Raw genomic sequence first — 22329 nt, forward strand, 5'->3', positions numbered from 1 at the left:
TATTTTTCTTTTTTCTTTTTTTTGGGTTGGTTTGTGGGTGGGGGGGGGGGGGGGGCAAGATAATTGTTTTTTTCTGTGTTAAGGATGTTGTATTGGTAGGTGGGAGATTAAAGTCAAGGAAATCAATTAGAAGTCTGTTGCAGTAGTCCAGAAAGAAATGAACTAAGGCAGTAGAGTAGGGATGGAAGAAAGTATATAATTGATAGACTTGATGGCCTCTTGAAAGGAGGTGAGAGAAAGGAAGAATGACTGAAATTCTCTAGCCAGTATTACTGGGTATTGGGGATAGGAAATTTACAAGGAAGAGATACCACTTATATATAGATTTTTTTTTTCTCTATAAGTTCATATAATGTAACAGACTGTTTTGAATGGTTAAGCTATTGAATAAAATTGTCTGGAAATCTGAAAATTTTAGCAAAAAATTGTGATTTTTAAAAATCAGCTTTATTGAAGTATAATTTACACACAAGAAAATTCAGCAGCTTTAAGCATACATTTTACTAAGTTTTGGCAAGTGCATTTAGTTATGTAACCATTACCACAATCAAGATACAGCACAAGGAATGCATTACATTATTTGTGAACATCAAAAGAATACATTTACTATTAGCTGGTCCTTTAGATCATATTTCTCATTTACTAAATGATTTAATTTCATATATTGACTCATTTTGGATATAGAACTTAAACTTGATATTTTTAAGAGAATTATTTTAGTTTTCTATTGCTTTTCTCTATTATCTGTCTTATGCTATTCGCACTTACGAAGACTCCTGTTATTTTTAGGCATTAAGGTTCACAGTATTCTAAAGTATGTTCTGGTACATGGTTAAAATGTTTAAAATTCTATTTTTAAAATGACTGCTCGAAGATCACTAGCTTATATGTTGCATCTAGCAATTTTTTGAGGAAATTGAAGATTCTATTGTAAAATATTGTAACGAGAGTAAAGTTGTCACATTTGTAGCAGAGAATAAAAGTTTTCCTTAATAGGAAAATTAAGCTGTACATATATACAACTTCCATACATGATACACAGTGTTTTTAAAACTTCTATTTTATGTTAATGTATGTTCATTTTAGAAAAATCAGAAAATATAAATAAGAGGAAAATAAATAGAAGCTATCTCAATTTCAGAGATTGCCTAGTATTAAAAGATAAACTGAGGACACTAAAAATTTTAAGAGTTTATTTGAGTAAAAATTGATTCAAATTGGTCAGCACCAAACCGGAACACTCCACTGACAGGAGCTAGGGGAAAGACGTTTATAGAGAAGAGGCAGAAGCAAAGCAAGGGAATTATCTGATTGGCTGTTGCTTAAGCACCTGTATTATTTGGGAAAGCCAAGTAGGCTGTTTGTGATTGGTTGCTCTTAGGTGTTGATTTCTTAACCTTGAGGTGTTTTAGGCTGAGGTTATGCTTTGCTTATTTATTAGAGCTGCCTCAGTCTAATCGCCTCCTTTTTTAAATTAACACTAGAGTTAACATTTTAGAGTATGTGTATTTCTGTACTTTTTTGTACAAATGAGTACTGAAACAAATATGTCTTTAAAAAATCAAAAATAGGATCTCATATGTAGTCTGTATAGCCTGTTCATTTCACACAACAGTGTATCACTGTTTTGAAACCTGCCAAAATTAGCTGGCCTAAACTCTTGTTTCAATTTTTTTTTTTCAGTGCAATGAGAAAAAAGCTTCAGTATAACAAGAGTTAGAGACCAGTAAAATAGACATTTCCTGTCCCTGTACTCTCTGTCTAAAACAATGCTAGTCTTGTTTTCAGCCCTTCTATGAAAGTAGGCTTGTTTTCAACTTTCAAGCAGCCCTGGACCTTCCAACAGTCAGAGATCTCCTAAATAGCTCAACTCATTTCTTCCTAGGGGCAAATACAGAGTTTTGTACACAATTCTCTGTGTGCTGTTATACTACACTTGGATAGAGGGAAGGAGGAAGTTGTAAAGAATACACTTTTTGTTATCAGTCAGGATGGGCTAGTTTATGCTGCAGTAACAATATCAGAGTATTTCTAATTCACACAGTATGTTTATCATGTCCCACATGCTGTCAGTCTGGAATCCATGGTGACAAAGCTGCCAGTGTCTGGAAGATCTTACTGGGTATTGGGGATAGGAAATTTACAAGGAAGAGATACCACTTATATATAGATTTTTTTTTCTCTATAAGTTCATATAATGTAACAGACTGTTTTGAATGGTTAAGCTATTGAATAAAATTGTCTGGAAATAATCTGAAAATTTTAGCAAAAAATTGTGATTTTTAAAAATCAGCTTTATTGAAGTATAATTTACACACAAGAAAATTCAGCAGCTTTAAGCATACATTTTACTAAGTTTTGGCAAGTGCATTTAGTTATGTAACCATTACCACAATCAAGATACAGCACAAGGAATGCATTACATTATTTGTGAACATCAAAAGAATACATTTACTATTAGCTGGTCCTTTAGATCATATTTCTCATTTACTAAATGATTTAATTTCATATATTGACTCATTTTGGATATAGAACTTAAACTTGATATTTTTAAGAGAATTATTTTAGTTTTCTATTGCTTTTCTCTATTATCTGTCTTATGCTATTCGCACTTACGAAGACTCCTGTTATTTTTAGGCATTAAGGTTCACAGTATTCTAAAGTATGTTCTGGTACATGGTTAAAATGTTTAAAATTCTATTTTTAAAATGACTGCTCGAAGATCACTAGCTTATATGTTGCATCTAGCAATTTTTTGAGGAAATTGAAGATTCTATTGTAAAATATTGTAACGAGAGTAAAGTTGTCACATTTGTAGCAGAGAATAAAAGTTTTCCTTAATAGGAAAATTAAGCTGTACATATATACAACTTCCATACATGATACACAGTGTTTTTAAAACTTCTATTTTATGTTAATGTATGTTCATTTTAGAAAAATCAGAAAATATAAATAAGAGGAAAATAAATAGAAGCTATCTCAATTTCAGAGATTGCCTAGTATTAAAAGATAAACTGAGGACACTAAAAATTTTAAGAGTTTATTTGAGTAAAAATTGATTCAAATTGGTCAGCACCAAACCGGAACACTCCACTGACAGGAGCTAGGGGAAAGACGTTTATAGAGAAGAGGCAGAAGCAAAGCAAGGGAATTATCTGATTGGCTGTTGCTTAAGCACCTGTATTATTTGGGAAAGCCAAGTAGGCTGTTTGTGATTGGTTGCTCTTAGGTGTTGATTTCTTAACCTTGAGGTGTTTTAGGCTGAGGTTATGCTTTGCTTATTTATTAGAGCTGCCTCAGTCTAATCGCCTCCTTTTTTAAATTAACACTAGAGTTAACATTTTAGAGTATGTGTATTTCTGTACTTTTTTGTACAAATGAGTACTGAAACAAATATGTCTTTAAAAAATCAAAAATAGGATCTCATATGTAGTCTGTATAGCCTGTTCATTTCACACAACAGTGTATCACTGTTTTGAAACCTGCCAAAATTAGCTGGCCTAAACTCTTGTTTCAATTTTTTTTTTTCAATGCAATGAGAAAAAAGCTTCAGTATAACAAGAGTTAGAGACCAGTAAAATAGACATTTCCTGTCCCTGTACTCTCTGTCTAAAACAATGCTAGTCTTGTTTTCAGCCCTTCTATGAAAGTAGGCTTGTTTTCAACTTTCAAGCAGCCCTGGACCTTCCAACAGTCAGAGATCTCCTAAATAGCTCAACTCATTTCTTCCTAGGGGCAAATACAGAGTTTTGTACACAATTCTCTGTGTGCTGTTATACTACACTTGGATAGAGGGAAGGAGGAAGTTGTAAAGAATACACTTTTTGTTATCAGTCAGGATGGGCTAGTTTATGCTGCAGTAACAATATCAGAGTATTTCTAATTCACACAGTATGTTTATCATGTCCCACATGCTGTCAGTCTGGAATCCATGGTGACAAAGCTGCCAGTGTCTGGAAGATCATCAGTTTTTATGTCAGAGAGAAAAGAGTTTTCATGGGTAAATTTATCTGCTTTTCAAACTATCACACATGATAGTTTTGCCAAATGTTTTGCTACTACAAGCATGGATCACTAACTTTCTAGCCTCCAATATAATAATTTTCATGTGGCCTACTGCCCAGCCCCTAAGTCAGTGTCTTTTTCTTTATTGTGATTGTTATCAGTTTCTCATTACAAACCTTCAAGTACTAATTTGTGTATCAGTCACATAAGCTAATATTTGTAGTCACCCTGAAGTAGTGGAACAGCACCCCCTACCCAAAATTGATTTGGATGTAGAGACTGAAGATACCACATGTACACCAAGAGGATCTGATCTGGAAAGGTTTATCAGTCACATAATAAGCTTTTGGGGGGAAAACAAGGAACAGCGACTATCTTGGGGTTTTATGTGGTTAGGGGGTAGGGCTGGGTTGAGGGTTTCCACATGCAGGCCAGGTCTTGTGTAATGTAAACTTCCCTCCAGTGCAAAGGAAGGAGCACCTGGGCTTTCTTATCAACTTGCCCACATGTGGGCAGAAGAGGAAGGGAGGCCAGTGGGGCTTGAAAGCTGTCAGCAGGCAGGCATCAAAAATGGAGTCAGACTCTTTATTACAGCTAAGTTTTGCTGTGGTAATAACACCTAAAATATGAGTAACTTGGTTTATTTCTTATTTATACTGCATGGCCACTGTGGGTTTGCTGGGAAGGTCTGCTTATTTGCGCAACTGTGTTACCTGCCCATTTCCTGAACACTGTGGCTTTAATTGGGCAGCCCCAGGTTGTTGTCACTACTGCAGCACAGCATCAAATCCCAGGGCAAGGATGAAAGAGCTAAAGATTTATAAAGAGCTTGGTTTGGAGCATGTATGACATGTATTGACAGCTATAAAAGTGCTCTGTCTACTCCTCCCTGCATTCCCCCCATCCCCCAAAAGATCAGGGTCAGGGAGATCTGATTGGAGGCCTCAGTGTCTTTCCTACCCTCCAGGCCAGGAGAATGAAGACTTAAGAGTGAGAGTGGAGTGGTTTCCTCTAGCCCAGTCCTTCTTAAGGAGTTTGATAGCCTATCCTTAAACCACAGGACACAGAGTGAGAGTCTCCTTTTCCTTTCACCACCTGAAGAAATCTAACCATTAAGAGTATCTCAGCAACCACACCTAAGTACCAGTGAGCCGACAGAGAAAAAAGAATGCCATCTCAACAAGAGAGAAGAGAGATGAGGAACAGGCTGAACAGTCAGAACATATGCTCCATGAAAAAGAACTACTAGAGGAGATCAGTGAACACTTGAAATTTTAAAATGGTAAAAATTGCTTAAGGAGATGCAATTCGAAAAGGTCTTCCTGGGGCTTAAAAATGTGTTTTCAAACTATAGAGTTTAAAGAAGAGAATGGTCACAGTTGAGGCTTGAATTACAGATAGAAGATGAATGCAGGAAATAATCTCAAAGCATATAATTGAAAGATTAAGAGATAGAAAACATGAAGGAAAAGATAAGAGAATATGAAGTATTTAGCATGTATTATAAAACTATTTTGAAGCTGTTATCCACCTGGGGGGAAAGGAGAGTAGGGAATAACAGCATTTAGTAGGAAAACAAGGCATCTCAGTGGTAGAAAGACTTGATATTTTACAAGTAAGAATAAAGTCATATTGGTTTGATTAAAAGAGCAAGGAAAGAGATAGTTTTCACTAATAAAAATTATAAACAGTAGAATCTCTGATTTAAAAGGGGAAAATAATATAAATAAAATCTGATCAAGCCAACCAACTTTGGGGGAAAGGGAAATTATTTAAAATAGATGTATTATTCAGTATAGTAAGTGTGAATTGAATGAAACAATCCATTAAAAGTCAGAGATGATGGGTTTAAAAAGGTACAGCTTATATAGGAAAGACAGGATAAATTCTAGAGTATTTCCCTTTATAAACCAGTTTCCATAACATTTGGTTCCCTAGTAGTCACCAGAAGTGATCATTGAATTTCTTTTTTAGTACCCTTGTGACATATGAATTTTAACATAATTGATTTGTTTTAATCCACTGTGAATATTATGCTTTTTGATGCTCAGATTGCCCTATCTTTGGCCAGTGGGGGAACCCCTTCATGTTGTCTTCTGGGTTCTTTTGACATGACCCCTCTCCCCCTCCATGGACTTTGATAGCTGCTTTGTGTTCTGGTACAACTAGATGTTCCAGATTCACTTTATTTATTTCCTGCTCTAGATATGTTATCAGTCATTCCTTCTAGGAGCCCTGATTTTTTTTTTTTTTTAAGTGGGAAATGGTATGGAGAAACCATAGTCTGGAGGTGCTTGTAATTATGAGGTTGATCATTGTTTCTCCACCTTTTCTATGGACAGAGCATCTTATATATTTTTTGCCTTAGCCTTCATGTTAGTGTTCTCTCTGTAAGGTTCCGTTTAGTGGATGATGATGTATAGAAATGACAGTCCTAGCACCATGTATGCTCGTTGGTAGAGGTGTGATTATTCTGGTTCGCAGTGAACCAAGCTAGGAAATAGATGTATGTACACACACACACACACCTGCCTATTTCTATATCTTTATGTATATTAAAAATCATTGAGTTCTTCTTAATACCCCAGAGTCTAGTGCAACACTACAGAATTTATTCTAGCCTTCATCTTTTCCATATCTGCACTTTGCTTCTCTGACAGTGAGAGATTATTCTCATTCCTATTATTTATATTATTGTAACCATTTACTTAATTTGCTTAATCCTTCCTTTCTATAACCCAGCTCCTGGCTGGGCCATTCAAAGCCAGACATGCCGGGCTTCACCCTCCCCTGCCAGTAGTCAAATGCTTGGCACCCCCCTTCTACTGAGCAAGTTGTTAGAAAGTCAAACCTGATAAAAAAAATTGCAGTAAGTAAAAGTACTTTTTAAAGACTTAGTTGATTTGAAAAAGAAATTAATGAAATTTCTAGTAGAGAAAAATGTCAAAATTAAAATTTTCAGTGGATGTGTTTAAACATAAACATATCTGAGTAAATAGAAAGGTAGAATACATTGTCCATAATGTAGCATAAAAGGACAAGAAAGCCTGAAAATGTGAAAGATAGTTTACAGGTCAGGGAAGATAGAGCAAGAAATGTCTAATGAAAAAGAGAGAAAGAACGAGGCATATTCAATATCTGAGTATTTAATGGCTGAGAATTTTCCAGAATTAATGGAAGATGCCAATCCACAGGTAAAAGAATCACAAGCAGAATAAATAAAAAGAAATCTACACATAGACTAATGATAGTAAAATTGAATAGCAGAGAGAGAGCTCTTAAAATCTTCCAGAAATAAAAGACATATTACCTTCACAAGAGCAGTGGTCAGACTGGGAAGTGACTTCTCAACAGCAACCACAGAAGTTAGAAGATGTTGTGTTGAAAGAAAGTAACTGTCAACTGTAGTTCTAAAATTAGCAAAACCATCTTTCAAGATTATGGGTGAAATAAAAACATTATTTGAGAAATAATGAGGGAATTTGCAACGAGCAAGCCTTTGGACTAAAGAAAATTCTAAAGAGGGCAATTTACACGGAAAGAAATCTGAAATATAAGGAGTGAGTTGAAGAGGGAAGAAGAGCAAAAAAAGAAGTAAATTTGTGGGTAAGGATAAAAGAACATTGACTGTTAAAGTACTTATGAGATTAAAATGAAAAAAAAATTGTAGCATTAAAATATAAGTCAACAATAACACATAAGCCAGGAGTATTCTAAGGTCTTTTAATGAGCATCCGTGACCCTATGATAAGCAGCCTTTAAAAAGGATTTCTGTATAATCAACCCAAAATATAGAATAGCAAGTAGAACAGCTTTCTAGTTTTTCAGACTTGACTATTTTGAATTTTCCGATTTGAAACATTCATATTCAGTGTGAGTATAAAATGCATTGTGTAACAAAATAGAATTACTCTTACCTATTACTCTATTTATTTATTTTTGTTTTTTGTTTGGCCACACAGCATGGCTTGTGGGATCTTAGTTCCCCGATCAGGGATTAAACCTGTGCCCGCTGCAGTGGAAGTGCTGCATCCTAACCACTGTACCACCAGGGAATTCCTTTACCTGTTGCTTTAAATTACTATACCCCTGTTGCTTTCCACTGGTCAGCAATTAACAAATGTCTTCATTATTAGTAGTATATTATAGTATGTTAAAGTATGTTATATACTTAACCTATTTTGTCTTGAAAATTTTATCAAAATTTTGATGGGCTAACAAAATGTACTCTTAATTCCTTTCAAAATTACTTACAAAATTGTCATACTTTAGACTTTTCTTTCATGATATAATATTAAAGAAGAGAGAAGTTTGTGTGGGGATTATGCTCTTTAGCAGGAGAACCTGCTCAACTGCATCAATCTCAAGATATTATCCACATACCTGTAGAACCAATTATTTCCTTAGCAAACACTTTCTTCAGGTTAATGATATTATCAAGTGAAAGTTTTGTTTTGTTTTGTTTTGATTTTTTGGTTGTGTTCATTGCTGCATGCGGGTTTTCTCTAGTTGCAGCGAGTGGGGGCTACTCTTCGTTGTGGTGCGCGGGCTTCTCACTGCAGTGGCTTCTCTTAGTTGTGGAGCATGGGCTCTAGGCGCGCAGGCTTCAGTAGTTGCAGCACACCGGCTCAGTAGTTGTGGCTCACTGGCTCTAGAGCTCAGGCTCAGTAGTTGTGGCTCGCGGGCGCTAGAGCTCAGGCTCAGTAGTTGTGGTGCACGGGCTTAGTTGCTCAGCAGCATGTGGGATCTTCCTGGACCAGGGATCGAACCTGTGTCGCCTGCATTGGCAGGCGGATTCTTAACCACTATGCCACCAGGGAAGTCCCCAGGTGAAAGTTTTGATTTATATAACACTTTGATATGTCAGCTATCCTGTTGGAGAATAATTATACAAAAATTTAATATATTTTTAGATTTAATGAAGTTCTGATAAATATATTTTGAGAGGATGTATTTCTGAAGTGATAAGAGTCAGTATTTATACCTATCTAATTTCAGAGTCTCCATTCTTAATGATGCCACATTATTTTTTAAAAATTATAGCACAGTATACTGTTCTGTGACACTCCAGCTTTGACTTGGTGATTTTTGATCCAGTAAATACCTTATGACAAAACACCCGGGTTATAGTTTCTCTCCCCAGTGGAAACTGTTTTTTGTCATTGTAAGATGTATTTGATCATAAAAAATCTGAGTAATTAGATATATAGAGACGGCTTTGGGGTAAAAGCATTATTAAAGTACCTATAATATAAAGAAACTTTTAGTTCATTTTAAATCTAGAGCTTGTAGGAATGCCACATAGCCTCATTGAGTACCTTGAGCATAAAACAACTTAATAATTACTGACTAAGAATCAGGTATAAAAGGCCCTTATAGGTCATTTTTTTTTTAGCATTAATCCTGATACTATAATGGTAGCTAATGTTTATTGATTATTTACTTTGTTTTGGGCACTTCCATGGTCACTGACCTCACTTAATCTTTTCATCAGTCTGTGAAGGAGATACTATTATTATCTCTGTTTTACAGCTCATTAAACTAAGATTTAAAGAGGTTTGTATAATTGCCTAAGGCTTCACAGTAGTGACATAAGTGTATTATGAGTCTTCACTCCAAATTATTTTTATTTTACAGCTCATAAAACAGAGCAGTATTTGAAAGAAAAATTACTGGGATCATGAAACATTCTTATAGTGAGATTTCTTTCTTTAGGTTCACAATATTCTTGCAGAGATGGTGATGGGGGGAATGGTATTGGAGACCAACATGAATGAGATTGTTACACAAATTGATGCACAAAATAAACTGGAGAAATCTGAGGTAAGAATGGGAAGTGCTTTAGTTAATGAAGGTAGTAAGCATGATCATAAATTATGCATGATTTGTAGCTTTCACTGTTTGTCCTTCAGTATCACCCTTTAGGTAAAGCTGGTATGCTTATTCAATTTTAAAAAGAAGTGGAATATACACATTTTAGTATGTTAAATGTTCTGTGACCACTATCCACCAAATAGTTTTGTGTATTCTTTTAGTCACAGTTGTAATTGCTTTGGGTAATGAATAAAATTCCCAATTCTTGTTGCTTAAAAAAGAAATTATGAATAATGCAATCAATATTTGTTATTAAACCTTAGTCATTAATTATCAAGGAAGTCTTAGAACTGGTTTTCTAAGGATACATAAGTTTAGTGTTTTATAAAACTATTTCTGCAAAAGGAAAGGAGAGAAAGTGGAATTCTTACAAGGAAGTAATGTTATAATGGGTGCTTAGTAGGCCTGAATGCACATGGAAAAAAGAAATTCAATGCTCTAATCTTTTAATTCTGGATCCTTCCCAAAGGTCACTGACAAGTTAGCTAAATCATACATTCCATATAATGATACACGTATTCATGGCTTTTATTGCATTCTAGAAGAGAAAGATTTGGTTAGTTATATACAGCTAACTTTGTGCTGCTAAGTTGAGTCAATGAGGACCAACCAGCAGTTTAGCCTTTCGTAAAACTCTGCTTTAGAATTGTATGACTCTTCCCTCAGTAACAAGGCTGAATATCAGTAACAGGTGCTGTAGCTGAGCCACTCGTTTACATGATTTTGGTTGTTTCTTATTGCTATACAGAAATTTAGAAAGATGAATAGTCTTGATACCTGATTCAATACTACACGTTTGAGGATACTCTTAGCTTTAATATTTATAGTCATAATGCAGAAAACTAATTTTATAATTATTAGTACAGTTATTTGGTTGATCTAAAGTAAATATTACTATAAAAGCAGAAAGATATTAAAAATGTGCTAGCATTAATTTACAACAGGTGAGTTCTGAAGAATTTTTATCTTGTTGGCTCTTCAAAGGATCAGCTTAAAATGCTGTGCTCATTGGGATGGAATGAAACACAGGATGGTGGATAAATCTGAAATCTGAGGATTAGAAACAGCTGAAGTTTTGTATAAAAACATTTTCCAATGTTCTGTTTTAAATTAAAATGGTCCTTTATTTCTCCTTATCTCAAGTTATCATCCTCCTTGGTTTCCCAAAGGAGAGGGTTGTAATGGGGAAGAGCTTAAAATTATGACTCTTTTTAAGTAATTGTATATATTTTGTGTGTTCTACAGCCAGTTTTTAAAATACTGGCTTTTGAAAAGGGAAAACAAACTAGATTAATAGAGAAAATTTTGTTTTAGGACAAGGAAAAGGACTAAGAATATTATTTAGTAGAGTTGGCTTGAAGTGTATTGTTCAATATGGCAAAAGGTTTACCATAAACTCTAAGCTATAGTTTTTAAATTCTTAAAATGATAACTTGAAATTTATGTCTGTTAAACTTTGCTTTACAAAACTATATGGTTGTAGATTTTAAATGCCAAGAGACAGACAGTGATACAATCCATTAATAATTAGTCTAAAATGAGTGGATATGTGGTAATTTGTGAATTCCATGTAATCATCTGTAAAAATATATCGACCTCTTATCTGGAATTATCACATTTCCAGGTATTTAACTCCTTTCCATTGGTGGTGCCCTTCCTCCCGCCTGCCCACCTTTTCCTCCTTAGGTTTGCTATATATAATATTGACAGAAGTCATGAAGGACCTGTAATAATTACATAATGGATATTTGCTTTTTGATTGTCCAGTAAAACTTTGTTAATGAGCCAGTTTTTTTTAATAAAGAGCAGTAAAATGCAGAATTTATATTTTCAGTGGAAATAGTTATAAGAACGTTATAACTTAAAGTCCTTTAACAGAAACATGCTATTTAAAATGGTTTTGAATACTGGTGAATATTTGTTTTTCATCCACTGATTGTCTTTTAACATGTATAATCAATTGTTATCTGCTACCAAATTAGTTTTTCTTTTTCTCCTTTACAAAAAAAGTATGTTTTAAATCTGATGGATGAACTAACATATGTTTATCAAGTGTTTCTCTATATGTGATGTCTGCTAATATTTTCCTCATAAAGTAGGATTTTGAGTCACGGTGAAGCCATATAGTTCTGATCATACTTTAAGGAAATGTGTTGAAATAATGTTGACTTTGTGTAATTTTTCAGTAATTTTCATATATTTTAAGTATGTTTGGAAGGCTACCAGCTTTATTCCAGACGCAGTGAAATGTCAAGAGTTTTCATATGGGTTCGTTTTCCATGTTATTTAAACTGGTTATATCTACCAAATATATGACTGCAGAATAATCCAAAATTATTTGAGAGCAAGCTATAAGCTTTTATTAATCTTACTCTTACAAAATTTTATTTAAAATGTATTATGTAAGCAAAAAGCTACAAAGCAAATCTTAAAGTTCAGAATACCATGATTGATGAAAAGACCTGTTTATCATGTTTTAAAAATTAATTTATGTTTAGAATGTCATTTATCTTTTAAAAAGCCTGAATATAATTAAGATACAGCTTTTAAAATATAACATGGATGTATCGAGTTGCCTTTACTTGGTCAGAAATCAAAGATTTTATTATTTTATCTTAAAAGTAGTATATTTCCGGTAACAGTCAAAAGTGAACCAGTTTAATTCCCATTACCTAGACAGGTAGAAGCAAAGATCACCCAGATCTTTAAAGAGAAGAGAAGCAAAGATATGCTCTGAATATATTTTCATCTATCCTGCTTTGATAGATAAATGGTTTACTATAACATTGGGATCTTGGGAAAGGAGGGTTTAAGCTGGGAGGTTGGTGGGATTTGGGGGAGGTGTAAGAGGCACTCAGGAATCTGCCTAGGAGTAAAAGGACTCCCTGGGGGTGGAGGTAGAGGGGTGGGGTTGGGGAGACTTGTTAGCTTTTAAGTATTTCATGTGATTTTCAAGATGAATAAATGGGTCTGAATTTAGTCACTACTTTTTAAAAGTCAGTCCTCTTTTTTCCGAACATCCTGATCTTTCTAGCTCTTTCCATTCTTCTCTCTTACAGACCTTTATCTTTCAATCTCCCAGACAGGACAGGTAGACAAGGTATTGCTGACTTTGAGAAAAATGTACTTTAACAAAGGGAAAGCAAAATGATGTCAAAGGCAATTAATTATTTAGGCCAGACTCAAAAATTCTTTGTGTTAATGAACCCATATAGTCCCTGTAGCCTATTTTCCATTCTAGTTTCTCCTTGTAGTTTATTCATCTTTTATTGGACTTAGTGTATTTTACTAGTATATCATTGATGTCATGTTTGTTCTGTTTTGTGTGCCTGCATTGTAAAAGGAAAGTTTAAGTTTTTTTGTTCTTTTTTTTTTTTAAAAACATTGTCATTTAACTGACAAATTACATTTGTAGAAATGACAATTTACTTTGTATGTAAATCAGAGTTTATTAGCATCATATGGCAGAACGTTAATTTAACTCTCACAGATTTTTTTTTCCCCATGTTTCTAAATTAGGATTCTAACATAAAATTGTATGCTGGGTTTTGGAAGCTGTGAATTTAAAAACCAAAAGCTGAATCTTTAGAGATTAGCATATAAAGTGGGAACAGGTAAAGGCTTAGAGCAGTGACTGTTAAATAGTCCCCTTCCCCCCACCTAATGGTTTTCAGTTCCAAAGTCTTAACAATTGCTTTTGCAGTTTTGAGTAACAGGTGAATATTAGAAGTAGCCAACAAAAAGTAAGATCAGAAATCTTCTAAAATAGAAATAAATACTCTAAAACATGGAATTAAATATATTGACCAAAATAAAATGGATTTTCACTGTAGCAACCTTCTGATATCCAAACATATCATAGTCAGACTCAATAAGGTATTGTAAACCCTGAAAATTTTTGCAAAGCATATTGGCAAAAATTGGAAATGTTTTAAATAGACTCCTAGCCCTACAAAACTAAATTTTCTCTGCTAGTTCCTGTGCATTTTTCACACCATAAGTTACCTGTGTGAATTACTCTTTAAACATTTCCATGTAGAGATGGTGACGAACAACTTTTTTGTACAAAACCATTTCAAGAAAATGAAAATGTTCATATACTTCCATTTAAAAATTTCAAAATGAAAATACTTTATTGAGTGCCATGCAGGGAAAAAATGTGTAAACTTAACAAGTTAGATTAACCACTTTAGTAATTAGAAAAATGCCACTGGGAATTTGGCATTGCTTTTTAGACACTAAACTACTACTTTCTGGATGTGTTTAAGAAGCAGCAACATACAGGTAGCTTTACAATTTCTTATCCCGAGTTAGTGGGCTATGTATCATGAAGCTAGGGACACCACTTTTGGACCCTGGATCTGTATTACTTTATCCTGGGAATAGAAAATATGTAATGGTCTCATTTACTCCATTGATCTCAATCACTGCTAGTTTCTATGTTCCAGTCTTTAATTTACGTTAAATTGCTTTTTCTACCAAAGAACCATCAATCACTTAGGTCTTATAACTTCCATCACTAGAACTAGTAATTTGCTTTTTTTTAATCAAGTATCTATTTTCAAAGCTAGAGAACAAGAAAAGCGGCCCTAAAATACAGATGTTGGAAAGTCAGCTTGTGAGTTGGTTCTGCCCCTCTACTTTGACATGCACAGTTACTCTCTTATTCAAAATTATGATGAGGACCCTTGAGGTCACTTGTGAGGGTCAAAACTATTTATATTAAATCCATAAATGACATCGGTCTGCTGTATTTATTTCACACAGGTAAATCCTATGCTAGAAATTAAAACTAATTTAAGATTACATAAAATGACTAGTACTGAAAGGTTTAAAAATTTTTAAATATTCTCATTTTGATAAAAATTTTCATAAAATGCCATAGTTCTTGCTTACTAGAGGACCATCATCAGCATTTCTAATCTGTTTATAATTGCAGTATTAAAGCACTGCCTTTAAAGCAAAGAGCAAGCCTGTCCCCAGTTTAAAAGTTATTCTGCCTTAAATTCAGAAATTAAAATATTGACATTTTCTATTCTGCTCAAAGCATGCTTTCAAAATCTGCCATTATTTTGTTAATGATTTTGAGTCTGAAACCATTTAATACTGTGTTTATTAATGTTGATGTTCTTTCACTTTGCTGTTAGGTCAAAATTATGAATGTGCATATAGCACCTTCCAGCAGGATGGGTGGGTAAAGGTTTTAGTATGTACAAATTATTTCAACTACCATCTTATTATGCTATATATCAAGCTTGAAAAAATATTTTAAGATGGTAGGATATATTATATGTTAGATGAAGTAAATATCTAGGTTCTTTCCTTTTCCCTTGGAGAAAGCTAATTGCTTATTGCATGAGGAAAAGGGAGTCTTCAGATTCTTTGAAATATATTTTAGTAATGCTGCTTTTTCAGTTTTGCTTGCACATATTTTGTTTATTTTTGGGTCTGGCAATTTAAAAACAAAATCAAAAACAAATCATATCCATCCATTACTATCTTTGTGATTCAAGTGCTTGAAATTTCTGAGAGTATGTCTGTATAAGTCTTCTGTTTGGCCTCATTTTGGTATACTTGCAGACTTCATTTTGTTTTCTTTCTCTTAATTCTGTTAATTTATTTAATCTCATGGGAGAGAAAACATGACCATTCTTTTATATACTGTACTTCATTCTTCCATCTGATTCATACTCTTAACTGCTTTGGATTCATGTATTTGTTTTTGTTAGTGGAGTTGCTGCAGTTTACCTGCCATGGTGGTGCTCAAGTATAACAACATAGCTGGAAACAAGTTATTTCTCCAGTAGGGTTTCATTCTTTTTTTTCTCCTTTATGTCAACTGTGTAATCTTAAATCTATAAGAACTATGCTGTACTGTCAGAAGTATCTTATTTTTACACTTTAAATTGTACATACCACTAACAAGTCAGGTAAACTTAATTTCTGTAAATTTTAGTGTTCAAACAAATTGTGTTTAATAAAAGTTATCTTGTTTTGAGTATATCTTACTAAAAAAAATCTTAACTAAGATGAAAATTCCTTTATACCTTTGTGTTGGCAAACTGATTTCCTAATGGCAAATTACCTCTTTTACATTTTATTCTTTAATAAAAATGTTTCAGACTTCACGTTCATGGAAGTCTGAAACTGAAATGTGTTTTATAGCAGTTCTGGTGTTAACTACCTGAGTGACCTGAAGTCTCTTTTTTTTTTAAGCCCTGAGTTTTTGTATGTAAACATTGACAGCTCATTTAAGCATCTGAGTAGCAATCAACAGTCCTTCTCATATTTTTCTTTACATTTTATATTCTACAGAATCTGATTTCTTAAAATGTTAGTTTAATTAAAACTTAATTGAAGTACACATTACAATTTTTAAATTTACTCTCATTTAAATTTGTGACATAACTACACAAAAGTATTGAACATGCTTGAGAAATAATTTGATTCTCTTGATTCATTTGCGTGTTCTGAGTAGTTACCATCCTTTGCATGTCTATGGCTTGCTGCTTATGTTTAGAGAAATTGTAGTTTGTTGACTTAGAAACTTCTTTTGCTTTTACATAATATGAATTTGGCACATGTATGCTATTGAAATCAATTGCTATATTGACTTTATGTATTCTCATTAGCAGCTAACAGTCAACACCATCTGTGGTCACAAAGAAACAACTTAATCTAATGAAATTTAACAGGATGACGTTTTATTCTTTAGTTTAGCTGCTCATGGTACAGTGTATTATGGAAAAGAAGGCTTCTTGACACTGACATTTAATACTAAAAAAAGTATTTTTACTACTTATAAATGTTAACCATAGCATCCAGTAAAACAGACAGATGGACACACACATACACACCCTACCTTTTCTCTCTTTTTCTCAATAATAAAATCCTCTAATAATTCATGCCTTTTAAAATGTTAAAGTTAAATACCTTGTCATTACTTTTCTATAGCCTACTCATAATTAGCACCCTGTATAGAAATTCCAAAGTAGAAATAGTGGCAAATTGATTTTTTAATTAGAAAAATTATAAAATACTGGAAAAATGATACTTAGTTCCAGGTTGTCTGTAAGTTTGTAAAATAATTTTTGTTCCCTTGGCAAACGACATACTTCCTAGCAAAAGGAAGCTCTTTGAATTAGAGTCTTCTCTGATTCTAAACCATTCTAAATTTTGGGAGCTAAACACTGAACTTGAAAAGCTCAAGTTAAAGATCCTTTTGAATATGATTCATGCTACCCTAAATAATATTCATCTATATCTCCAACATCTTTTGGGGGGCAGTTGGAGAGAGGTTGGGGTATAACAAAAACTGCATTGCTTCAGGTAGGTATAAATGTAGAGGTCAGTCAAATTTTTAGCTATACATCAAAAACAACTACACTCCATTAAATTAGAAAAATTGAATTCTCCAACCCTATTCAGTCTTTAATTGGGTATGGAGTTTTTCATCCATATCACCCTTATCATTGCCTGTGTGGACTATATATTATTAAATACTATTTTACTGATTTTTCTATTATTTCCAATTCTAACTTGATAATCCATGGCTTTTATTTCATTGCTTAACAATGTTTGTATCCTTTATTCAGCAAATAGTTTACACTGGCCTATTTTGTATCAGTCAAGATTTTTCTCAGGTAACAGCTTTATTATTATTATTATTTTAATTAACGAAAGAGGTAGGATTACATGAGAGAAAAAACTAAATTACAAAAAGGGACATTAAAACTAATCTTTCTGATTACATGGACACTGTCTCATATATGTAATCTAAGCAAAGTAGAAGATTTGTTTTTGTTACTTAATTGCTTTTGTGCAAGATAATGTATGACACTGAATTCACATGTGTTTGTTGGCTTTATTACATAACCTGAATAAAAATTGATGAAATCTAATTGGTATATAAATTAAATCATAAAAATATGAAGACTGTTGGTGTAGCTATTTGAGAAAAGTGATATATGTGCATTTTTCTTTATTTTTAAGCATATTTTCTCTCAAAATTATTTCACAAATTGTAAATTTTCCAACTAAGATGAAAGCCAAATATATTGTACACTAATGGTATTGGAAATTTTAGAATTCATTTATTTATATATATCCTACCTTTTGCATTTATGCTGTTCTTTCTCTAAATTTGTATATTGTAAACTGAACATATGTTGAATCTACTTTATTTGACAAAATATTTTTAATCATTATATTTTTACTAATTCATTGAAGGGTTGGATTGATCCTCTTCTTGCAGTTTCATTTTTAGGCAGAACTGTTCTCTTTGGATTGAGGCTTCACTTTATTATTTTTTTAATCTTTATTGAATTTGTTACAATATTGCTTCTGTTTTATGTTTTGGTTTTTTGGCTGCAAGGCATGTGGGATCTTAGCTTCCCGACCAGGGATCAAACCTGCACCCCCTGCATTGGAAGGCAAAGTCTTAACCACTGGACCGCCAGGGAAGTCCTGAGGCTTCACTTTAAAAGCCTGATTTTTTTTTTTTTTTAATGTTCTAGAACTTTCCTAGAAAAGTTTAGAAGAGCCTCTACAATTTTAAAAAATAATTTTTATAAACTTCATTGTTTTGAAATGTTTTAAGGGTTTAGCCCTAAGAAACTAAACGAACATGATTTATTACTTTCAGTTTTTATTTCACAGCATATATTAATAATAAATGACAGTTGAAAAGCAAAAACCCAAAATCTATCACAGTTGCTGCAAGACATGTCTAATAAGGAAACTAATGTAAAATATGCTTTATGCTTATATCATAAGTCAGTTAAATCAAAATATAGGTGAAGATCTAGCTTTGTCATTTGAATATTGTGTGTGATGTTTCCGTAGTACAGGTTAATTTGTATTTAAATCTTTACATTGTTATCATTGCATGTATTCACTGTATTTTTTAAGGTGTCAACTGTTTTCTCTTTATAGATTAGTATTTCAAAGTAACCATTCCATACCAATTCAAACTACCATCTGGTCTCTAAGCTTGTTTTATGAAACTCTTTTATCATTGTCCTCCAGTTTTAGTGTTTTTTGATGGGCTACACCTGAGCTGTACATTTTCTTTTTCTTTTATTTGCTTCTGTATACAGGCTGGCTTAGCGGGAGCTCCAGCCCGTGCTGTATCAGCTGTAAAGAATATGAATCTTCCTGAGATCCCAAGAAATATTAACATTGGTGACATCAGTATAAAAGTGCCAAACCTGCCCTCTTTTAAATAAAAAATTTAAAAGGCCACTCCCAGGTAAAATCCGGGGGAAAAGTCATCTAAGTTTACCATGCAGTTGTTTACCAAAAATAGAGGAGGAGAGTCTTAACTTTTGCTCTTGGATTTAAGTCAAGGTACTGTATAGAAGTTATGTAAAATCAGTATGGAAGTTCATTGTTGCTTTTCTTGCTCAGTGATATTGAAGAAATTGAGTAGTTACAGTGTGATTTTTTTCTTTATTTTCTAAACTGCATTCCTATGGCCACCTAAGGCATGCCTCTATGTATTGGCTACTACAGTATTTTGAAAAGTGTTTGGGACATTTCTTTAAATTATGTATAACCCAGAATGTTGGTGTTTTGTATGGATCACAAATACAGCATTCCTTAATTCTTTCTGTTATTTGTCAGAATTGTTATTTAAAGAACGAAGTATGTATTGCATGAAAACATTATGACCTTTTTCTCTTAGTTTAAATAAACTCCAAGGTAACTGGACTTCTAAAGCACCGTTCTGTTTGCCTGGTATCTACTTTAGCAATAATTTTTTTTACGACCCTCTGACTCAACGAAGTAAATAAAAGTATATTTTATCACTGTTAAGCAGCTGTTAATGTTGATTTATTTAATTTAGACTTATATTTTTAATAGTCAGAACCTCATTATTCTAAAACTCAATTATTTCACAAGTCAAGAGTAGTGTATCTCATAGTATATTGTGTTGGATGAGATCTGGAGTGGGAGATGACAAATCTTTTTCTAAAATCCATATTGAGAAATTGCAAAATTCGTTTTATACACATAGGTTTAAGTCTTGCATCTGATCCCTTCTTGCTGAGATGATGAAAAATAATTTCATAGCAAATACTTAGTTGCTTTTGAACACAAAACCCTTTGGGGCCCCACTTGTTTTATCCCAAAGTCAAAACTTTCTTAAGTCCTAATACTCTCATATTCTGGTTTCCCATAATTTGCCCACATTGTCTTATTTAATCTTATCTTGGGATCCATGAGTGGGATTCTTCTTCCAGTTAGACTAAGGTTTTCCTTCTAGTTCTAGTCCTCCCTCCCCAAATATTATTTTTTGAAACATTTCCTTAGAGGTGTGGCATGTATGAATTTTACTCCAAGCTCTGGGATGTAAGAAAAGTCATTGTTTTTTCTAAATAAAATTAATCTGACTCTAATCCCCATCCTACTGAGGCAACAGGAAACTCAGCCTGTGATTATTGGGATTTCCATCAGTTCAGAGATGTATAAAAGTCCTAGAGGAAGGTTATGCAAAGCAGAACATGCAGGGAGGTCCCTGGTCTTCAGTCATTTGAATGTGCCAGGTGAACAAGTCCCTGTCCTCATGGACATATATGCAGTATCACACTTTTCTCTTTTCCCCTTTTTTGGGGGCTGGGGGTGGATTATGGAAAGATTTAAGTTTTGATTTGGTTAGAACGTACCAAAATTAGGGAAACTTCTGGGCCGGATCATACTTTAACCTCAAGAAATAGTCAAAAGAGTTTCATCTTTTACTATATTCTAGTATGAAAAAGAAAACCCAGTCATGTGCAAATGACAGAAGTGGGCAAGCCAAAGAAAACTAAATCTCAGTGACCGCTAAATATGTAGAGATGCTTAATCTCACTAGTAGCCAGCGAATGCAAGTTTAAAGGACAATTAGATTTTATTTTCACCTGTCATATTAGCAAAAATTAGAAGGGGTGACAGTATCCAGTGTTGGAGGGGATGTGAGGAATGAGAACTGTCATACATTGCTCGTGGGAATGTAATTTACTGTAACTTAAAAAAAAAAGAATATGCCAAGTTCTGTGAAAATTTTTAAAAATCAAAAATACACATATCATACATACCCTGTGACTCACTTTGGGGACTCTTTATTCTCTTAGCATTCCTGGATATCTTTCTATACAAAGGTAATTATTTCATCAACTTTTTAAAGCAAAATAATAATAAACTGGAGATATCTTAAATGCCCACCAGTAAGGAAATGATTGAATAAATTATTGTAACTACCACACTAGTTGTAATAGCAAAAGACTGGAATGACCCAAATGTCCATTAGAAGGAGACTGGTTGAAAAGCTGGATTACATCCACATTATGGAGTCCTTTGAAGCTATCAAAATGAAAAATATCTCTCTATATTGCTGAAAATTGATCCCTAGAATATAATGTTAAGTGAAAAAAAATCAAGATGGGAAAAAGTATATTGATGGTGTGTGTATTAGTCAGGGTTCTCCAGCACCAGTAGTGTGTGTGTGTGTGTGTGTGTGTGTGTGTGTGTGTGTGTGTGTGTGTGTGTGTGTGTGTAATGAGATTGACATTTAACTCAGTAGACTGAGTAAAGCAGATTGCCCTTACTGTGAGTGGGCCTTGTCCAATCAGTTGAAGGCCTGCATAGAATAAAAGGGCTGACCCTCATCCAAGTAAGAAAGAATTCCTCCTGCCTGACTGCCTTCAAACTGGGATGTTGGCTTTTTCCTGCCTTCAGTCTTGAACTGAAACATGGGTTCAGTTCATCCTGTGTATCAAGCCTGCCAGCCTTCAGACTGGAACTATACCATCAGCTCTCCTGGTTTTCCAGCCTTCAGATTTGGACTGGAACTCCATCTTAGGCTCTCTGGGTCTCCAGCTTGTCAACTCACCCTGCAGACCTTGAGACTTATAAGCTTCCATAATCACATGGGCACATTCCTTATAATAAATCTTTTTAAATAAAATCATCATGGTGATTTTGTTTAAATAAGAGATTTATTATAAAACTCAAAGTCTGAAGGCAGGAAAGTGCCGATGTCCTAGCTTGAAGGCAGTCAGGCAGGAGGAATTTCTCATACTTGTACAGAGGTCAGCCTTTTAATTCTATTCATGCCTTCAACTGATTGTGTGAGGCCCATCCACATTAGGGAGGGCAATCTGCTTTACTCAGTTTACTGATTTAATTGTTACTCTCAACCAAAAACACCCTCACAGAAACACCCAGAATGTTTGACCAAATGTCTGGGTACCCGCATGCCCCAGTCAAGTTGACACACAAAATTAACCATCACAGTATGCTACCAGTTATCTAAGAAAAAGGGAGAGTGAGTGGTGTGTGTGTTGTGTGTACTTCTAAATGAAAGGATAAGCCATATATGTTTACACACATACATACACATATATACAACATATATATTATGTATATAGTGAGAAGGAGGAAACAGGGCAGAAGTGTGGGGATAGAAGC

The 22329-nt window shown here is 33.8% G+C and overlaps 1 protein-coding gene across 1 annotated transcript in view; it reads left to right on the top strand.

The window, feature by feature from the left end:
• Window positions 1-19695, top strand: part of AP3S1 (adaptor related protein complex 3 subunit sigma 1) — a 70450-nt gene extending 50755 nt beyond the window's left edge. Inside the window, 2 exon segments of the mRNA XM_024120724.3 lie at window positions 9721-9828; window positions 18978-19695. Of these exon segments, the coding sequence (XP_023976492.1) occupies window positions 9721-9828; window positions 18978-19106 (237 nt within the window). The 3' untranslated portion in view covers window positions 19107-19695.
• The last annotated feature ends 2634 nt before the right edge of the window (window positions 19696-22329 follow it).

This window comes from Physeter macrocephalus, chromosome 8 (assembly GCF_002837175.3).
Source record: "Physeter macrocephalus isolate SW-GA chromosome 8, ASM283717v5, whole genome shotgun sequence".
Taxonomy (NCBI): Eukaryota; Metazoa; Chordata; class Mammalia; order Artiodactyla; family Physeteridae; genus Physeter; species Physeter macrocephalus.